Raw genomic sequence first — 19,998 nt, 5'->3', positions numbered from 1 at the left:
AAATATTTAATTATGCTTAATGCCACCTAGCGGGTAGCTGAAAAAGATAGTAAATACTTACCACTAGATGTCGTTAAGTGTCACAATACACAATAATAATTGAAATGCAAAAAAAGCGTAAGTTTGCTTAGGTCACGCACTTTGCGACTATCCTAGTCTAGAAATACATAACTTCAGAAACTGGCCCTTGGAACAAACTGAAAAAATCATTATGGCCCGAAGGCTTCAAAGTTTGGAGTCCCCTGCTCTAGATTATGGAGTTTGATTAATAAGGTGGTGTGTGATCCGTATTATCTTGCAGCAATTTTTGCGTCCATCCTGGGATTTCGAGATTTTCGGACTTTGTTATTTCTGGCGTTGTTTTGTGGTTGTCTGGTTGTGGTTGTGGCTGTCTGGAATTGCGGAGATTGCTTTTCGAAAGCTTGGAACAGTGTTCCGAACCAGAAAACTGTTCACAGCTCCACAGCTTTTGATGATTTCTAATGCTCAGATCAGACCTTCTTTGGAGTATTGTTCTCATCTATGGAGCTCCGGCCCTAAGCATATCCTGAAGCTGCTGGATTCCATCCAGAAAAGAGCCATCCGCCTGTTTGGATACGCGGACATCACTTGCAAACTTAATAGTCTGGAACATCGAAGGAAGGTTGGAGATTTGATTCCACCAAGAGCGGTACATATGAGAAATACGCGACGGACTGTGGCTGCTAATCGTTTTGAGGTTCAACTGAGTAAACCTCGAGCTTTACTGTTTAATAACTACGGAGAACTGCCTTTATGTGGAAGAAACTTCTTGAGAACGTTTTTCCAAATGGATTTGACGATGTTGATATGAATTTTGATATCGATGTCGATTCTGATGTCGATATCAATATCGATTTCGAGTTCGATGTCGATTCCGATGTCAATGTCGATATTGATACCGACAAATCGATATCGATATATCGATTTAGTATTGTTCCTATTTTATACATGTAACTGAACTTTCAATTTTTTTTTCAAAAATAAAATAAAAACAACAATAGAAATTAATTGGCGCTCATTGATTTAAATTTTTGCAATATCCACTCTCTCACAATATTCATTTTTTTTTCGAAAAGCGAGAGTTTGAAACAGATTTTATTAAAATTGATGCGAGAATTTCAAGTCATCATGGTACAATCATTAGCCTTCAAGGTTTTTAAGTTGAAAGTGAATTGGAATACTTACGTACAACCGACATGACTTTTGTATCAATTCCCGTCAGAAACTGTGGACCATCCGAAGTTACTTCACAGCTAAAGTTTCCTGACACAATGAAATCGATGTCTCTCAATACCACTTGAGTTGAGTTCGAATTATGAACCTGAAAATGAAAAAAATTATCTGTGGTACGACAGCAAAATGATTTCTCAACGTGGAGCCAACCACTGTCGTGAGTGCACTATTCGATCTACATTATTCAATTCAATTTATTCAATTCAGGTAACTGGAAATACATTTTTACACATGTACATTTTGTTTTATATTTTTTTTACATTTTGTTTAATATGATTTCTCCAGTTATAGTTTCAGTTAGGCAACTCAATGCCTGTCTTCTGAAAGTTATCTTTGAAGGATCATATTCCTATTCTAACAATATACCGTGGAGCAGAGATAAGATTAGTTATACATAGAATGTGTCCGTTCTACTTGTTCAGAGGGTTAGCGATTAGGAGATTTTTGTTTACTTAGAATATATTGGAAATTAAACATTTTTTGTACTTTTTTTTAATCTTATGGCGCTTTTTAGTTCTTTTATATTATTAGGGAGAAGGTTATATAATTTGGGTCCATAAAAATAAACTGACTTTTGAGTCAAAGTTTTATGCATTAAGGGAACTTTAAATTGTGTATTTGTAACAACTATTGTTGTTCGGAAATTTTGTAGCACAAAGTTTTGACAATTCATTTGGGACCACATTAAGCAACGATAAATGTGAAGAGATCTTACATTTAATATTTTTGTTTCCTTCTACAAAAGATTGGTAGAATAGTTTCTGTTTTTCTTCAGAACTATTTTTACAATTGTGTTTTGTGCTCTGTGTATATTTTTTATTGTTGAATAAAGAGAAGGCAGTATCTCATAACCGATTCTACCATAGAAGTATGAAGGGTTATCACTTTTTTTTTGTTTAATAGATATCGAAGAGTGTAGAATCTATTCATAAGTGATCTTACCCTTTTTGTGACGTAAGTAATATGTTCGTGCCATCTAAGGTGTTTGTCAACAATGACTCCAAGGTATTTAATAGATTCATTTCTCTCTAGACATGGTCATGTGCAAACTAGTGGTTCCATACATACGTGATTATGTAACTTCATAGCCCCTGTAGTTGGTTGACCAAGGTCGGTTGGAGAGAATGCCATGTATTTAGTTTTCTTCATGTTTAGGCTCAAGAGATGATAGACCATCCACTTTTCAACTTATTTGACGCCGTTTTCAGCAGTATAGTAAGCTTGGTCCCAAGTTTTTTCTATAAAAACCATAACCGTATCATCAGCATAGCAAACAAGACGTCCTTGAGAATCTTGAATCCTAGCTAAGTTGTTGATGTACACTAGGAACAGTATTGGGCCCAGTACTGTCCCCTGTGGAACACCAACAGTGATATTAGGTGATTCACTTACTGCATCTCCTACTTTAACTTTCTGCGATCTGTTGGAGAGATAGTTTACCATTAGATCCAGTGCCTGCCCTCTTATACCGTAGTTCTGAAGTTTTACTATAAGTTCATTATGTGATATTGTGTGAAAGGCCTTCGCTATGTCTATAAATATTGTCAGACATTTGGAAGATCTGCCAATGTCAGTAATAATTTTATGAAGAAGGTCATTCATAGCAATTTCGGTATTGAAATTTTCAATAAATCCAAATTGTCTATTGTTGATGATGTTATTTTTCTCAAAAAATGAGAAGAGTTTTTTTTGAGAGATTGTTAAAATAATTATGCAAAATTATGAATTTGAGATATTGGTCTGTAACTATGTAGTAAACTAGGGTTACCTGATTTGAAAATAGGTGTAACTATAGACTCTTTCCATTGCTGTGGAATATTACCTGTTGAGTAGCATAAATTCATAATATGTACTGAAGGTTCCAAAATGTGCTTTGTTATGGCTTTTATGGTTTCAGAAGAAATTTGGTCTGGACCGGGAGTACACTTATTTTTCAGTTGTGAGATTAAGCAAATTATTTCATTCACAGTCACGGGCTCTAGAAACAAAGTGGATTGCACTGCAATATCATTTAAAAATTCCCCAGGTGAAGTACATTTCTGACATTTTTTTACCCACATTAGTGAAGAAATTGTTGAAAAAAGCTGCTTTTGTATTATTTTCTGTGATGATTGTGTTATTCTCGTCAGTAAATATATTATTTTATTACTTCCCATATTTTTTTATAGTTTTCTTTTACTTCATGCATTTTGTTTGTATAAAAGTAATTTTTGGTTTTTCTCAGTAGGTCATTAAGTTTATTTCTATAAGATTTATGCTCATTTTCCAACTCAAATGAATAGTGTGATTATATTCTTTATTTCAACATATCCCTATGCTTAATGGAGTTAATTAATGTCATCATAGTTATCCATGGTTTCACTTTCTTTTTATTTTTTAATGTATTAGGAGTAATTTTAGTTGCAGAGTTCGTGATTTTTAATTTAATGATGAAGGAATCATAAGCTTGTTATTTGAATTGAAGGGGTTATGTTTTAAGGAGTGATTAATTTTTGGGAAAGAAAGTTTTTGGCTTTCTACTACTCCATCTAATACCAAAAAAGGGATGAGAGAGTCTTCCAAAGAAAGGAAGGAAGTAATCAATTTGAAAATAAGTAACTCTATACATGGATGTGTAGATCATGCAAAGAAGTAACTTTCAGACACACACTGAAAGAAAGTCCTCCTGAAATAGCTACTTTCATATAAACATTGAATTACACGAAAGAAAAAAATTCTTTCGAAACAAATACTTCTATATGAACACTGAAATATACAGAAGATACTTTTCTCTACTCAGTTTGTATTTCAAACATTTGTTGTGGAATAAGAATCAGATATCATTCACATGAGTTCTACTTTGAATGAATGGTAATAAATTGCACTCACATGGAACACTGTCACCCTCACTAGTATACACCGATGTTTCGCCTTAAGACACTTGCCTCAAGGCTCTTCAGTACCATCCCTTTGTATTAGATGGAGTAGTAGAAAGCTTGTTGTGTTTCGTTAATAGCAAGAGTGTCGTCCCAATGTTCCCTTGACAGGTACGAATTTAGTTTTTTATTATTGAGAGGTTATATTTTCAGTTTTGTCATGTTCAAGAACTTTGATTTGAACGAAAGGCTTGGGCCACTGTTCTGATCCAGAAAACTGTACACACCACAGCAACTTGTGATGCTTTATAAAGCTCAGATCAGACATCCTTCGAAGGTTGGAGATTTATCTCTCTTCTGTAGATACTTTCACGGAAAGTGTTCAAGTGACTTGGCACATTTGTTTCCACCAAGAGCTTTACATATCGAAAATACGCGATGGACTGTAGCTGCACATCGTTATGAGGTTCAACTCAGTACATCACGAACTTCACTGTTTAAGAACTCTTTCTTTTGGAGAAAGGTGTTTATGTGGAATGAACTTCCTGAGAATGTTTTTCCAAATGGATTTAATCTTCAGTGATTCAACAACTGTAAGCACGCAAAAACACTAATATACATACATACATACATACATACATACATACATACTAAAGAGCTGAAATTGTGAACATATGTTCTAGATGAGTGCACCAACATAAATAAATGCTTATCGACTGTAACTAGCCCGCGACTTTTGAAAATTTACTTTGTTTTTTGAACAATCCATGTATATTTTCAATTCTTCGTGCTTCTATATGAAATCACCACATACAACCCGTTGCCGGTAAATCCATTTTGGAAGAAGTTATCCCGCGGATATTGAACATATGATGCTGCTAATACGATGAAGAAAGGTTAAGACTCCACCCGAACTGCTTACTTAACTGAAAGTTTAGCAAACTTCAGTGCACTTAATAGAATAACTTCATGCGGAAACCTGAATATGCAAATTTCTGAACTGTCTTTAGCGGCATTCTTCGACAAGAAGATGCAATTTGCACCAAATTGAACGAAATTTTCGAAGGAATTTTCAATTACGTTGTGAGACACTAGAACGGGGTGTTTTCTTATAGTATCAACTCGTTAGCATAACGGATGATATGATGTCAATTTGAATATTTTCTCGACAGTCTTTGGTAACGACATACTGTCATTTATGATCGGGTCTGTTTCTTCGGGAAATGAGCTTTCAATATTTACATTCTGAGCTCGAATTTTCTGTCATGATTTCATAGTCCCCGATAAAGCCACTGTTCTGTTGAAACTATATGCAATTATTGCCAATAGCTGAATTGAAAGTTGGATCACACGTATCGTGTAAATGATTTTATATGAAAGGTAAAGTTTTTACTATCTCAGGTATTTTAATTTTGGTATATGTGTGTGCCTGTTTCTTCAAACTATAAAACAAAACAAAATAGAGGAGAAAATCAGCAGAAAATTCACGTTTTCTGTTCCTAACCTCGACAAAACTTTCACCATTCTTCTATGAAAGATCATATCTTGTAATGCACTATTTAGATCTTTTGGTGTATTAATGAATACTATTCAACCTAAGGTTGAGAATGAACGAAATTTCGACGTTTAGAAAATACGGAAACCAAGAAAAATATTCAGTGTGGTCCACTAAGTGTGCAACAAATAGGAAACTTTTTTTTCTCGATCGATTTCTCAGAAAATTTTATTCTTGACAAAAGTTGGTGCATGTTCCAAAACTATACCAAGTGTACTTGAAATGGCTTTATGACAAATACCATACAGGTTAGGCCGAAAAATATGGAGTTCGTTCAAGAGTTATTTAAAAAAATATAGAAATATGTTGAAGAGAAAAGTTGCTTAGTTATTTTGCTTAGTTGCTTAGTTATTTTGATTCAATATGTATTTGAAGTAGCCACAATCGAATCAGTTTGGAGTATTTTTTATCAAATTGAAGTGTATTTGTAAAATTTACATGGATTTGTATTTTTTTAGGTGACCGTCAACTTCATGTTTGTTGCTACGATATTCAACAGAACTCTAGAATAAAACAAATACTCTTTTTAACGAGGCAAATGTATAATTCCAATAATTCCCAATTCCGCAGACCTTGCAATACCTCAGGGAATTACTGGAGAAAAATAATCGAAATCGATGAATTCGTTTCTCTCACTAATTTGTGTATGGAACAAAATCGGTTCCAGGTAGAAGGTTGCTTTCATGAACAACAGGAAGTAACGGCCATGGGAAACCCATTGTCCCCCTACCTGGCAGACCTGTTCATGAGCAGATTCGAAATGGAAAGTAAAGAAAAGTCAAAGTATTTTCCTAGGATTTGGCTAAGGTATGTGGATGATATTTTCGCGATATTCGATACGAAAAAATCGAATATTGACGACTTTGTTTTCATTTTAATTAATAGATGCCCATCAATAAAATTCACGTATGAGTTAGAAAATAAGGGACAACTACCATTTCTTGACGTTTTGGTAATGAGGAGCCAATATGAAAGGTTAGAATACTATATATTCAGAAAAGAAACAAGCACGTACAGTTCACATCACTGTGGACATCACAAACGTGCAGGGTTGTATTTTTTAGTGCATCGTCTTTTGACTTTCCCTCTAACACATGATAGATTCACAAAAGAAAGACGTACAATACAGGAAATAGCAGCCACTAACGGTTACTCGAGGGGTATTTTAGATGACTTAATAAGGAAGAAGAAGTTTAGGTTAAGAATGAACGAAATCTCGACTTTCAGAAAGGACAAAAACCAAGATAAATACATCTCAGTTCCATACCACCAATATACGAGGAACTTCATGAAAGAACTAGGTATGAAGGTGGTTTTTGAAACAAGACATACACTACAGAGCCTTTTGGAGAGTCCAAAAGACAAATTCGAGAATTCGGAAAAGTCTGAAATTTACGAAATTGACTGCGATGCAAAATATTATGGAGAGACAAAAAGATCTATTAAGGTAAGATATAAGGAACACATAGCACACTTAAAATATGGAAGACCTGAAAAATCAGCAGTCGCCCATCATATTTTGCAACAAAACCATTCCATAGACTTCAGTTCATTAAGATTAGTTAGACAAGTTAACAACAACAGGCAACTAGAAGCCTATGAGACTGTAAAAATAAGTTAACACAATAATATTATGAATAACGATGACGGACCTAGACCAGAAAGCATACTATATAGCTTGTTGAAATAAAATAATGTTGTTGGGTTTACTAATTACTACATAAGGACACATTGCAAAAATGAATTTGGATAGGCAATATTGTGAAATTAATTTTTATATAGCTGAAAATTGTTTTATATAAACATATATTGTAAAATAATAGATAAGGCAAAATTGTAAAATTAATTTAGGTTGGTATACCTGTATGGGTGGTACGCCTGGATGGTTTATCTGTATGGGATACCTATATAGCACAAATAGGGTTAGCCCGCATCAGTTTCTAGTTTTAATCTTCCTCTTTGAAGATGATCACTTGGTGATCGAAACGCGTGTCGAGGTGTTAAAAATAACGATTTGGTGTTGGAAAAAAACTCCACGAATATTCATTACTACACCAAAGGTTCCGAACAGTGCATCATAAGTATTATATAGCTTGTTGAAACAATATTTCATTATCAGATTCACGTGACAGTTAGGTACGGCATTATTTCAAAATTAATTTAAGACTAGTAGATGAGGCAATATGTGAAATTAATTTAATACAATTGAGATGCAGGTTCCTAGCAGAGGTATCTAGGGTATAAATAAGGACAATATTGTAAGTGATTCAGTCTAATCTCTCTCTTGATCACTTGGTCATGAACACGTGTCTAGGTGTTAAAAAAAAATAACGGTTTGGTGTTAGGACTGAACTTCAGTAATATTTTCCAGAGATGATAGCCTCAGAATGTATTGATTCAGAATCACCATAATGGGATGAATAGTGATTTACGTTACAAGCCCGGATAATACTGTATTTTGGACGAGTAGACAAATTTCTAGGACGAGTCGTAAGCGAGTCCTTTCCTTTGTGGAACAATACGAACATTTCAATTCATATTTGTATTGAATATTGAAATTCGAACAGAAAATGGGTTACAAAAGGAACATTCCAATTATTACCAATATTGATATTCATGTGGAAATTCGAGCAATTGCTAATATTGAAAGGATTCAATTTATTTGAAATGATCGGTATATTTGAATATCTCTTGTTATAGACAGAACAAGAAGGTAAAGTTTCCAGTTCGCTTTTATTATTTTCAACTGATGATTTTTGATTGGTGCGTCAATTTGAATTTTATTTGTAAGTGAATTGACGATATACCCATCAGCGACATATATTGACTCCCTGTTTGATTTTAAGGATTGGGTGAATTTGAAAATACTGCGATTCTCAATCCGAGATTATCATAACTGTTTAAAAATCTGTTTGAAATCTGTTTTTCCGTTAATCAGCTGTCGCCCCCATACGAACGACAACTCTCAGAAGATGAGAAACTTGTGCGAGCTAAGGACTAACGGGGTCTTACTTTTTAACGTGTGATTCCTAACACGGTTGCAGAATCATCTCCGCTTCAACCAGCCTGTGGATACCAACAGGTTGAAACGTACATTTCCTTTTTTTGGAATTCACAAATATACTGTTATGTGGAGTATGAGATGGCTACCTATATAACAGCAGCTTTTCTTGCCCAATTACAAAAAAGTTCTCTCAGTATGTGTTTTTTGATCTGATATTTTCACAGGCAACATGTATCATTTGTCGTTCATTAGATAAATTGACATGTTTGTTAGTTCCTTTCGTCTAAACGCACCAGCTAACTGAATAATTGTTGCTACATGAGTGATATAGGTTGATATTTTCATGCCCTACAATTGTAATATTTTGTTAAAATGACCTTCAGCACTGAATATATTAATTATTTAGTATCTATTTGAAGAAGAGATTTTACCACAAACAGTCCCTGAATTTGTGTATACTGATTCATTCAGGTGAATATGTGACAAATATTAGTTCTTTTATGTGATGTTTAATACATACTTATCATTGTTTTTTGTGAACCATCTTCACTAAATGAAGAACATTATTATTATTTCTTCAACCTAAGTTTTTGCTGGTCAGGCCCTATTCTCCGAAGCCCCGATACATTTGGAAGGGCGCGCCAGCATTATCAACCAATGACCACTCCCCATACCGTGAGGTGAGTGATCATTGGGTCCGAGAATCATGTGCCCTGAGCAAGCGCAGTGAGGCAAGAATGACTGCCTTCTGCATCTGTCCGGCTAAGATTTCTGCCTTAATGCGGCAAGTCGGTAAGATATTGAGATTCGAGAGTAGAGAGTACATCATTTCATCAAGGACTCCAATAATCAGAACTACCTTCTTGACAGAGTAGCCTGGATAGAGTCTGCGGAGTTTGAAGAAGAAAATCTCAATATTTCATACGCTTTTTCCTCCTCCTTCCGGACGATATTTGTTTCGCCAGTAGCTGAAAACTCTGATGGTCGAGAAGGACTACATCAGGCTCATTTGCTTGTATGAGCCTGAGGGTGAGGAACGAATGGTTCCAATAAATTCGGCACATCTTGTTCCCCACAACGAATTCAATATTTCCCGGATCGTAGGACAACAACGGTACCTCGTCAATGCCGTAAGAGTGCCGTAGGTGGTAATAAAGCACTCTAGAGCCGCGTTATGTCGATGCATATAGCCGAGACCGCATATGCTGGACGCCTCACGGCAGGCACTGCACCTTGTGTTAGAAACCTCCATAATAATCACGCAACTGCGATAGACTAAGGTTGGAGGTCATGATGGAACCCTCAGTTTCCGACTTCAGCTCACTAGACCTGAGGAAAGCGAACATCAGGCGTTTTGATGAGCGCCTGACGTTCGCTTTTCTTGAAGAAGACCCCATGCATTGGTTTATCCTTGTGTGGCCGCAGGAGTGAGGTGATCTCTGCCCCTTTTATATGAGCCTTTTACTGAATGGGTTAAAACTCGGTGACAGAGTTGTGATCACCTCGTTCAATGTCGAAAACTAAACCGAGTTCATAAGCTGATCAGGCAGCTGCCGTGAAGAGAAATTCTTCATCTCCTGTGCTTTCATAGTCGCGGACCATACAGAGAAAGAAAACCGAACTCCTGACGACTTTACAGGCTCCATCCAGTACCATTCTGTCATGTAGACACTCCAAACTCAAAAGTCCACGGTCTCCCTATTGACAGGGGAAGCACAACCGTGGAACGGACGATTTGGGATGCAAACTCCTATAGAGATGCATCATTTTTCGGGTCTTTACGTCGAGTTGATACAGTTCCTCTCGAGTCCAATTAACTTCTCCAAACGAGTAGAGTAAGATTGGAACAACAAGCATATTTTTCGCAACAATTTGTTCTTCCACGACAGTTCTGAGGGCAAAATCTGCGGGTGTTTGTTCTTCACTGCTGTTACCTCGTGTGAGTGGTGTTGTTCCACCCCAAGGTAAGTATACGTCTTTCCGGTATCCAGATGGTGTGGATGCTTCCATCTACAAGCTGCACATCCTCTTCATAGTCCTCGCATCGTCCTCTTTTGAGATGGACCATTGCACATTTGTCTATCCCGAATTCCATACCGATAGCACGCGTGTACTCTTCCACCACTCTCACATAGATCCTTCTCTCCAGAGGCATAAAGTTGAGGATGACCTATATAAAACAAATGAGTGATCTTGTGCCTCCGGTTTCCGGGGTTGCCACAGTTATACCCTCGAGTATTTATAAGCGAAATGGATGATGGCAATAGTGAGATGCAGAAGAGAATGGGACGGAGGGAATCATCCTAATAATTTATTTACTCTACAATCAATAATTTTTCTTACAAGAAATGCCGTTACCTTCGGGAAAGCGGCTATTTTGATGTTTTTTTTTTCACTTAAATGGTACTTTCCAACATAGAATACATGCTCCGCAAGGTGAAGGATGTGACAGATTCTTGTGCCAAATAAGCCAGAAATACATCACCAAAAATAGTTTGCATTTCTTCATATGCATGCATCCATTTTGTGAACAAATCATGAACGTTTTAGTACCTGGGCTTTGATTTTTTATGCAATAATTTTGCTGTAGCAACTGCTGCATTGGCTATTTAATTGGACACATTTTCAAACTCACTATCGCTGCTATTCTCCTTATTTTATTGAGATAATTGCGAACAAAATCATCGTCCGACTCACGACCGCAATGTCGTGACTTTTATCCCAACCTCTACCAGATATTCTTCTTAAGAGAATGTATCTGGTTGAAGCTGGGATGATTCTGTAACGTTACATGGCTGACGGACTATGAATAGCCATTATGCTGCCTCAGGGAGTTATTACCGTTGACTACCCAGAACACGAGGCTAATGGCCTATGCAGTCGGTGCCGATGGCACCCCAAAAGAAATAATCATAGCAAATGCATTGAGAGAAATAATCTTTGTTGAATTATACAGTCCACTCTTATAACAACTGAACCACCATTTTCAGCTGTTCAAGTAGATCTGAAACCTTGGAAACTATCATGAACTTGCATTGTGATACTTACATCGACATTGATTCCCCTAACAGGAAAAACCTTCGTTTTCGGCGAATCGCTGGGAGTGTACCGATAGAACTCGTATCGGCCTCTGTACCATTTCACTGAATAAAGCGTGTTGTTTCTCAGATCGTAGGAGCAGCGCAATGTTGAGTGACTCGAGCGTTGTACCACTTTCGGCTCTATTGTCAGGAGGACGTCTCTCAAAGGGAGAACATCTGAAAAGGAAAATGCACTCGTAAACGTGATTGTTGTGTACGCCGTGGAAAACCGGTGACATTTTTCCGCACAAATATTGTTGAATGTAAGTCGAACGCGAGTTGACGAAGAGCGGAATAATAATGGTGGAAAAATACTGAGGGAGATATTAGATGAGGAGACATTGAAATGAAATGAGAATCGTGAGCATTTGCATGAAATTTTGTTTCACGATATTATATTGAAAAATGAAAGACAAAAATTTTTATATTGCAAATATGATCTTCATAATGATAATATCGTTGAGTTACTGGTAGATGAAGAGTCCTGCAACAGGGACTTCCAAAATTTGACAATTGATATCGGCCATCTTGTTAGAGTTACGACATCTGTCAAATTATTTGTCTGTAATTGATGACTTGTTTATTATGTAGAAATTCATCACTTTAATGAAACGAATAAAAACACTTTTGTTTAATATTCACAAACTTAGTTAGTTTTATACTTGATAATGGGGTGAAACCCGAAACCGGTCGTAAAAATAAAATAACTAGTGAAAATGAGGCAGAAATGTTTCGTCAAATCGCCATGGACAGATATAGCATTCGAAAACACATGCAAACGATTGTTTCATCAAAGTAGATGTTCAGTTCGGGCAACTTACCGCGCGCTCCGCCCATTTCACGCGGGATCTGTGAAAACATTACCGCTGCCTGTGAGAGTGTGCAGGAGAATCACAGACAGTCGATTTCGCATCGTTCATAGCTTGGCTTTTCGCAGCGACAACAAAACAGTTTCCAGGTAGAAGGATGCTTCGATGAACAACAAGAGGGAACGGCTATGGAAAACCCCTTGTCCCCTTACAAGCTAACCTGTTTATGTTTACATCAAGATATTTCCCTAAGAAATGACTGAGGTATGTGTATGATGTTTTGCGATATTCGATAAGAAAAAATTGAATATTAAGGACTTCGCTGTTTTCAAATAACAGACTTCCATCAATGAAATTCACGTATGAGATATGAACTAGAGGGCAACTTTTAATTTTTGACGTTTTGGTAATGAGAGGTCAATGTGGAAAGCTAGAATACGATATACAGTGCATTTCTTCAATGTCCCCCCTTTCAATTTTTGAACGGATCAACTCAAAAAATTTAAATTTGTGATAATGAAATCAATGCATGAATACTTCATTTTGGCGACAGGGCGCCATCGGGGAAAAAATTAAATAGAAAGGGGGGTCTTGTGATACATCTTTTTGAAGCTCCTGGCAAAGGCTTCACAACCCTAGAAAATAATGTCAATATCTTCAACTACTACAAAGTGCCAGAACTTTTAATAATTGACTGAATACATTGACATTTAACTACATAATATGAGGTAATAAGTTTGAGGTCAGTTGAGAAGATACTCGAAATGGTTGCCTTGAACTTCTTGACACATGAACAGCCTATCCAATAAATCACGTCGAACATTTTTGAACACAATAACGTCAATATCTCTACAAATATTTATTAATTATTCTTTGCCGTATATCCAATATTGAAGCAGGTTCAGTTTCGTATATCTATTGTTTCAAATAGCCCCATAAAAAAATTCCAAGGGTATCAAATCTGGCGAGCGGGCTGACCATTCTATCGGACCTCGACGGCCAATCCAACGACCGGGAAAATTAGTGTTCAAATAGTTTCTCCCTTGTCTGGAGTAATGTGGTGGTGCTCCATCTTGTTGGAGAACAATATACATATCGAATTCATTAGAATTTGATTCGACGATTTCAGTGACGATAAGGTTAACAGTAGTTTCCAGCATATTTAAATACAGTTCCCCTGTTAAATTTTTATCAATAAATACAGGTCATACAATATGGTTTCCCGGAACTAGTCAAATGTCACACCCATGCTCAATCTTTGGAAGGATGGGATGGAATCAAAGGATGTAATCTTGCCAGGACCTTGGGCGACCCTGGGAAGCTGGCGCCGAAAAAATATCTGGCAATGACCAGGAAAGATCTACGACTAACAGTAGGATTTCTGACTGGCCACTGTCAACTAACGAAACACCTCCACAATATGGGGCTGGTGGACACACCTCTATGCAGGATGTGTGAACAGGAAGATGAGACTGTCAGGCATGTCCTGTGCGAGTGCCCGGATAATAAAAGAGTGTGTTTGGCGAGTCGTGGCCTACACCTGCCGATATAAAGGAGGTGTCTCCCAGAGAGCTGTCCACCTTTCTGGAAAGGACAAGATGGACGATGACCTAGGAGGACAACTCCTTGGGAGAATGTACAATGGGTCACATGTGGCCTAAGTGCTGTGGGCTTACACTCACCATCCCTGCTCTACAGATACAGATATGGTTTCCCAATGAAACGGAAAACCAAATGAGAATATTCTAACTGAACAATGATGTTCATTATCGTACCAATATTTTTTGCCGTTTAAAAAAAACATAACAAACCTCATCAGGTTGTTAGAATTGCCATATGGCAGATCAAAAGGAATATTTTCAGAAATATCTATATTGATGTGTTTGTCTTCAGGAAACTATTAAATATTCCACCATTTTGTAGTAGGTGAAGATATTGACTTGATATTCTAGGATTGTGAAGTATTCGTCAGGAGCTCCAAAATGATTAATCACAAGACCCCCTTTCCATTTAAATTTTTTTTCCAGATGGCGCCCAGTCGTCATCCTGAAAGTATCATCCGTCAATTTTACTTCAAAATAAAGTAGTCATGCATTGATTTCATTATCGCAAGTTTCAATTTTTTGGGTTGACCCGTTCAAAAAATAAAAGGGGCAGGGGAATTAAAATGCACTGTATTTAGAAAGGAAACAAGCACTTACAGGTATATTTCTGACAGTTCACATCACTGTGGACAGCACAAACGTGATGAGTTGGATTTTATAGTGCATCGCGACAATACAGAAAATAACAATACAGTTTCATACCACCAATACACGAAGAACTTTGGAAAGGATTCCAAGGAACTACGTATGAAGTTAGTATTTAAAACAAGTCATACACTACAAAGCCTTTTAGGAAATCCAAAGGACAAAAGTCGAAATGTCTGGAATTTACGAAATTAAATGTAAGGAGGACTGCGGTGCAGAATATTAAGGACAGGCTGAAAGATATATCAAATTGAGATATGAAAAACACGTTAGTTAGGAAAGCTATATATTATGATGTAGACCACCCCTCCCGATTCCAAAGGCCCCGAGACTCTGTCGTATGAGGGCCTCATGTCGCCCGTTAGCGGAAAAACAATATTTTCATCCACTCACCCCAGCTAGGTAGGGGCATACCGTGAAAGGCGCTACTAATGTCTGAGGACTTTAATGCCGACACCTCCATTCAGCTAGTCTGGCGTGGAACTATATACTACCCAGTTGGTTGGCAGCAAGGGTGGTATATATACCTAAAGTTGGCCGGAGAGACTCACACCCCAAATCGGTACGACATATCAGGAGGGTAGCATCATATGCATCCCCACTGAATTACCACCGGCAAATCGATAGATTCAGCAATAAACAACCTCATTTAGAAAATCTCCCAATCCCTTGACAACAAGGATATTGCGGTTGCTGTATTTCTTGATATTGAAGGAGCATTTGACAATGCACTACCTAAATCTATAGGGTTGTCTCTGGCTAGAAAGAGTGTAGAATCGACCATAACTGGCTTGATCTTTGCCATGCTAGTAAACAGAACTGCAACTACGACTCTTCAAGGCGAGGCTATCAGGTTCAGGGTCACCAAGGGCTGCCCTCAAGGTGGGGTACTATCTCCACTTCTGTGGTCGCTCCTGGTGGATAGTCTGCTTGATGCCCACTACAGAAGGAAAGTTGATCTGCAAGCTTATGCAGATGATCTTGTCATCCTGGCAAGGTCCACTCCAGAAAGGGTAGCTTGTAATATTCTCCAAAGCGCGTTGGAAGTTGTTCACAGTTGATGCCTGAGGGAGCAGATGTCTATCAACCCCAGCAAAACTGTGTTGGTCCCCTTCACCAAGAGGAGGAAATTGGACGATCTAACGCCACTTTCCCTCAATGGTGTGGTCATTCCATTCGGAACGGAGGTGAAATATCTTGGAATTGTCCTTGATGAAAGACTTACCTGGAACGCTCACTTGGAAAAAGCTTTATACAAAGCCAGACTGTCTCTATGGACATGTCGAAGGTTTAGGTCCCAAACAAATCCATTGGATTTATGTGATGATTGTCAAACCAATGATCACGTATGGTGCAATTGCTTGGTGGCCGAAGGCTTTACAGGAAACGGCCCAAGCGAAGCTCTCTGGCTTACAGAGACTGGCTTTTCCAGCTATCAGTGGTGCTATCAGTACCACACCGTCAGAGACCATGGAGATGATCCTTCTAGACGTATCTCCTCTTCACATTTTTCTGAAAACAGAGGCTAGATGGATTGCTTACAGACTTGTGCACAATTGCACAAATCAATTCAATGCAGAGTGCAACAGACTGTTGGTTGACATTGGCATTCTGGAAATGATCTCTGATTTCATGCCTTTAACTATCAACTACGAACTGCCTTATAAAGTACTATTCCCGAGTAAAGAAGACTGGATCCTGCGGGAGAAGGAAATATTAAGAGCAGATAGTTGTTGGTTCACGGGTGGATCAAAAACAGCTTCGGTTCTGGTGCAGGTGTTTTCAGTCGCAGACCCAGGACAGAGTTAGGAGCCTAGGAACTTATGCGACTGTATTCCAAGCGGAAATTTACGCTATTGAATTGTTTGCGGAGAGATTGGATAAATCCAACCTCACTCACAAGTCGATAAAAATATTCTCGGACAGTCAAGCGGCGTTGGAAGCTCTTGGCTTCCACTGATCGACGTCTAAATTGGTAGCAAACTGCCAAAGAAGACTCTCCTCGATAGGAAGACTGAACAGATTGACTCTGGTCTGAATTCCTGGCCATACTGGCCTGGACTGACTCTCTCGCAAAGGAGGGTGCTGCAAGCGTCTTCATTGGAGCAGAACCTGTCATTGGCATCGCTTTCAGCTTTGCCAAACAAACACTTAGCACCTGGATGGCAAGAAGAGTTATGGACTTCTGGCAGAATCTGGCAGGAATGGCTCACTTCAAGGCGTTTATTCATCTTTCGAAGCTTGATTCCAATCAGTTGTTGGACTACAGTAGGGATGAATTACGATGTCTAACAGGACTTCTAACAGGTCACTGTCATTTAAATCATCACATACAGAGACTTGGACTATCGGAAGACAGTGTGTGTCGCCTCTGTCTGGAAAATGATGAAACTGCAGAGCATATACTTTGTGCCTGCCCCGCTGGGGACCGAATCAGGTTCTTTGAGTTCGGCAGATCCGTACTCTCACCATCTGACCTGGAAGACCACTCACCAGACAAACTAATCGGCTTCGTTAAGAAGCTGAGTTTATTTGGCCGAGTGTGAATATTGTCAGCCACAATAAACCCTCATGGGTTGCGGTGGACGGTTGAATAGACCCACTCACTTCAGACCTACCTACCTACCTACCTCTATTCAGTTTTGTCCCATTTGTTTTCCTGACAAACGCCAACCGAAAGGGTGAGCCGAGCTCTATCCTGACTAAACCGAAGACGATCGAACGGTTCAGGTTATGGCCTGTATACATTCAAATACAGTAATTTAAATGAAATTGTACCTATTTATCTATGACTTTGAGTTAACCCAGAAAACCATTTTTAATTATACAATTTTGCGCTTTGCAAAATAACCTGACATTCTGAAATTTTTTGGGTATTTCTTTGCTTTTTAGAATACCTATACAGATAGAAATGAGTTGAAAACATCCAAACAGCTTTTTTGTTAAAGAGTTGTTTTGTTATTATTACTATTAACACTTTATCGTGAGATTTTTCGCTGAAAATTATGTTTCACAATGGAATGGCTTCTTCAGGAGTCAGGAGTCTTGTTGTGGAATTGGCCGCGGTGGTAGTGCGCCCGACTCACGATCGGAAGACCGTGGATTCGATTCCTGCCTTGACCAGATATTTTTCTCGAGATAATTTATCTGTTTTAAGCTAAGATGATTCTGCAACCGTGTTAGGGATCACACATTGAAAGGTAGGACCTCGTTAGTCCTCAGCTCGCACAAGTTTCCCAACTTCTGAAAGCTGTCGTTCGTATGGTGGCGACAGCTGATTAACGGAAAAACAGACAAACAGAGATAGTATGAACTCCGATTAAAGTGTTACTCGAATAAATTATCACTGATTATCATCAAGTATGGGAGAATTCCATCACATCTTGTTTCATTGTAATTCTATTCGTCCTCTTTCCGCTTGAATCATCCAATTTCATGGAAAGGTCTTTTCTCGGCCACTCCAAATAGCAATTTGAAATCCTAAAAGGGAACTTGTTTCATCTATCGGCAGTTGCATGCAATTTGCATCAAATCTCTTCCCCCCCTTCCCTGAACACCAATTGTGCTCCAATTAAAATCAGCCGGAACGCGGACGGATGTTATTTCCGTGATTGTCAGGTGTTAATGGCGAATGAGCTGTAATGAATATCCAGACTACAGAAAGGATTAAATTTCAATTAGAACGGCGCGTCTGACTCTGATTAATTTTCCGTCGCAAGAACTTTAATTATACGTCGCTAATCTTCACGGTTTTATTCGTAGCAGGTATTGGGTTCAGGTATGCAAAAATTAAAGTGGAAAAGATAGATGATTTCAGTATGAGAAGGCGGGAGATTCTAAGACTTTTATGTTCTAGTAGTCTGTATTAACTTTGAACTCATGTCGTCTCCAAAACCGAATTTCTAACGGCATGATCTAAACTTCATGTCATCATTTAAAAAAAAAAAAAATTGGAAATTTGGACCTGTATGAGTGCAGGATATGGAATTACAATGATACGAGTTGAATCTATAATAGTTACCAGGAAATTTCAATCCTCTGGAGTCGAAATGAATCAATTTGTGAGATTGTAGGACCAGAAATACAGTAACAGTATGACAGTTTTGAGGAAATGAAAGACACAATTTCAGCTCCAACTTAAAAGAGAGGGTATTAGGAAACAGCTGTTTAAGAACATGGTAGGAACTTTGAGAAAGATGACTGAGATGTCTCTGAGATCATAGATCAGAATCAACATAGAACAGCTTCAACTTAGAACACAGAATATTATGAAAGAGTTTTTTGAGAACATGGTAGGAGCTTCGACAAAGATGACTGATATGTCTATGAGATCATAGATCAGAATCAACATAGATCAGCTTCAGCTCAGGAGAGAAAATATTAGGAAACATCTTTTTACGAACATGGTAGGAACTTTGACAGAGATGGCTGATATATCTATGAGATCATAGATCAGAATCAATATGAATAAACTTCAACTTAGAAGAGAGAATATTAGGAAACAGCTTTTTGAGAACATGGTAGGAACTTTGACAGAGATAGAATCAACATAAATCAGCTTCAACTTAGAAGAGGAATTATTAGGTAACAGCTGTTTAAGAACATGGTAGAAACTTTGACAGAGATGACTGATATGTCTATGAGATCATAGATCAGAATCAACATAGATCAGCTTTAACTTAGAAGAGAGAATATTAGGAAACAGCTGTTTAAGAACATGATAGGAACTTTGACAAAGATGATTGATATGTCTATCAATTCATAGATCAGAATCAACATAGATTAGCTTCAACTTAGAAGAGAGAATATTAGGAAACATGGAACATGGTAAAAAAATTGACAGAAATGACTGATATGTCTATGAGATCATAGATCAGAATCAACATAAATCAGCTTCAACTTAGTAAAGAAAATATTAGAAAACAGCTTTTCAAGAACATGGTAGGAACTTTGACAAAGATGACTGATATGTCTATGAGATCATAGATCAGAATCAACATAGATCAGCTTCAACTCAGAAGAGAGAATATTAGAAAACAGCTATATAAGAACATTGTAGGAACTTCGACAGATATGACTGACATGTTCGTGAGATCATAGATCAGAATCAAAATAAAGCCCAAAATTTTTGCATACATTAACCTGTGAAGGTATTTCGTTGTTGAGTTTTATATTGATCACATAACTAGCAC

At 37.7% G+C, this 19,998-nt stretch overlaps 1 protein-coding gene across 2 annotated transcripts in view; it reads right to left on the bottom strand.

Annotated features, from left to right (window-relative positions):
* Positions 1 to 19,998, bottom strand: part of LOC111504788 (uncharacterized) — a 90,210-nt gene that overhangs the window by 20,279 nt on the left and 49,933 nt on the right. For both annotated transcript variants that reach the window (XM_074177472.1, XM_074177471.1), the window contains exons 2-3: positions 11,717 to 11,925; positions 1,207 to 1,342 (exon numbers count right to left, since the gene is read on the bottom strand). In XM_074177472.1, the coding sequence (XP_074033573.1) occupies positions 1,207 to 1,342; positions 11,717 to 11,925 (345 nt within the window). The remainder of the gene's footprint in view (positions 1 to 1,206; positions 1,343 to 11,716; positions 11,926 to 19,998) is intronic.

The sequence above is a fragment of the Leptinotarsa decemlineata genome, unplaced genomic scaffold (assembly GCF_025532065.1).
Source record: "Leptinotarsa decemlineata unplaced genomic scaffold, Ldec_3_MD MMD2_tig00002974_RagTag_RagTag, whole genome shotgun sequence".
Taxonomy (NCBI): domain Eukaryota; kingdom Metazoa; phylum Arthropoda; class Insecta; order Coleoptera; family Chrysomelidae; genus Leptinotarsa; species Leptinotarsa decemlineata.
The sequence above is the reverse complement of the archived record's forward strand: the minus strand, read 5'-3'. Positions and strand labels throughout refer to the sequence as shown.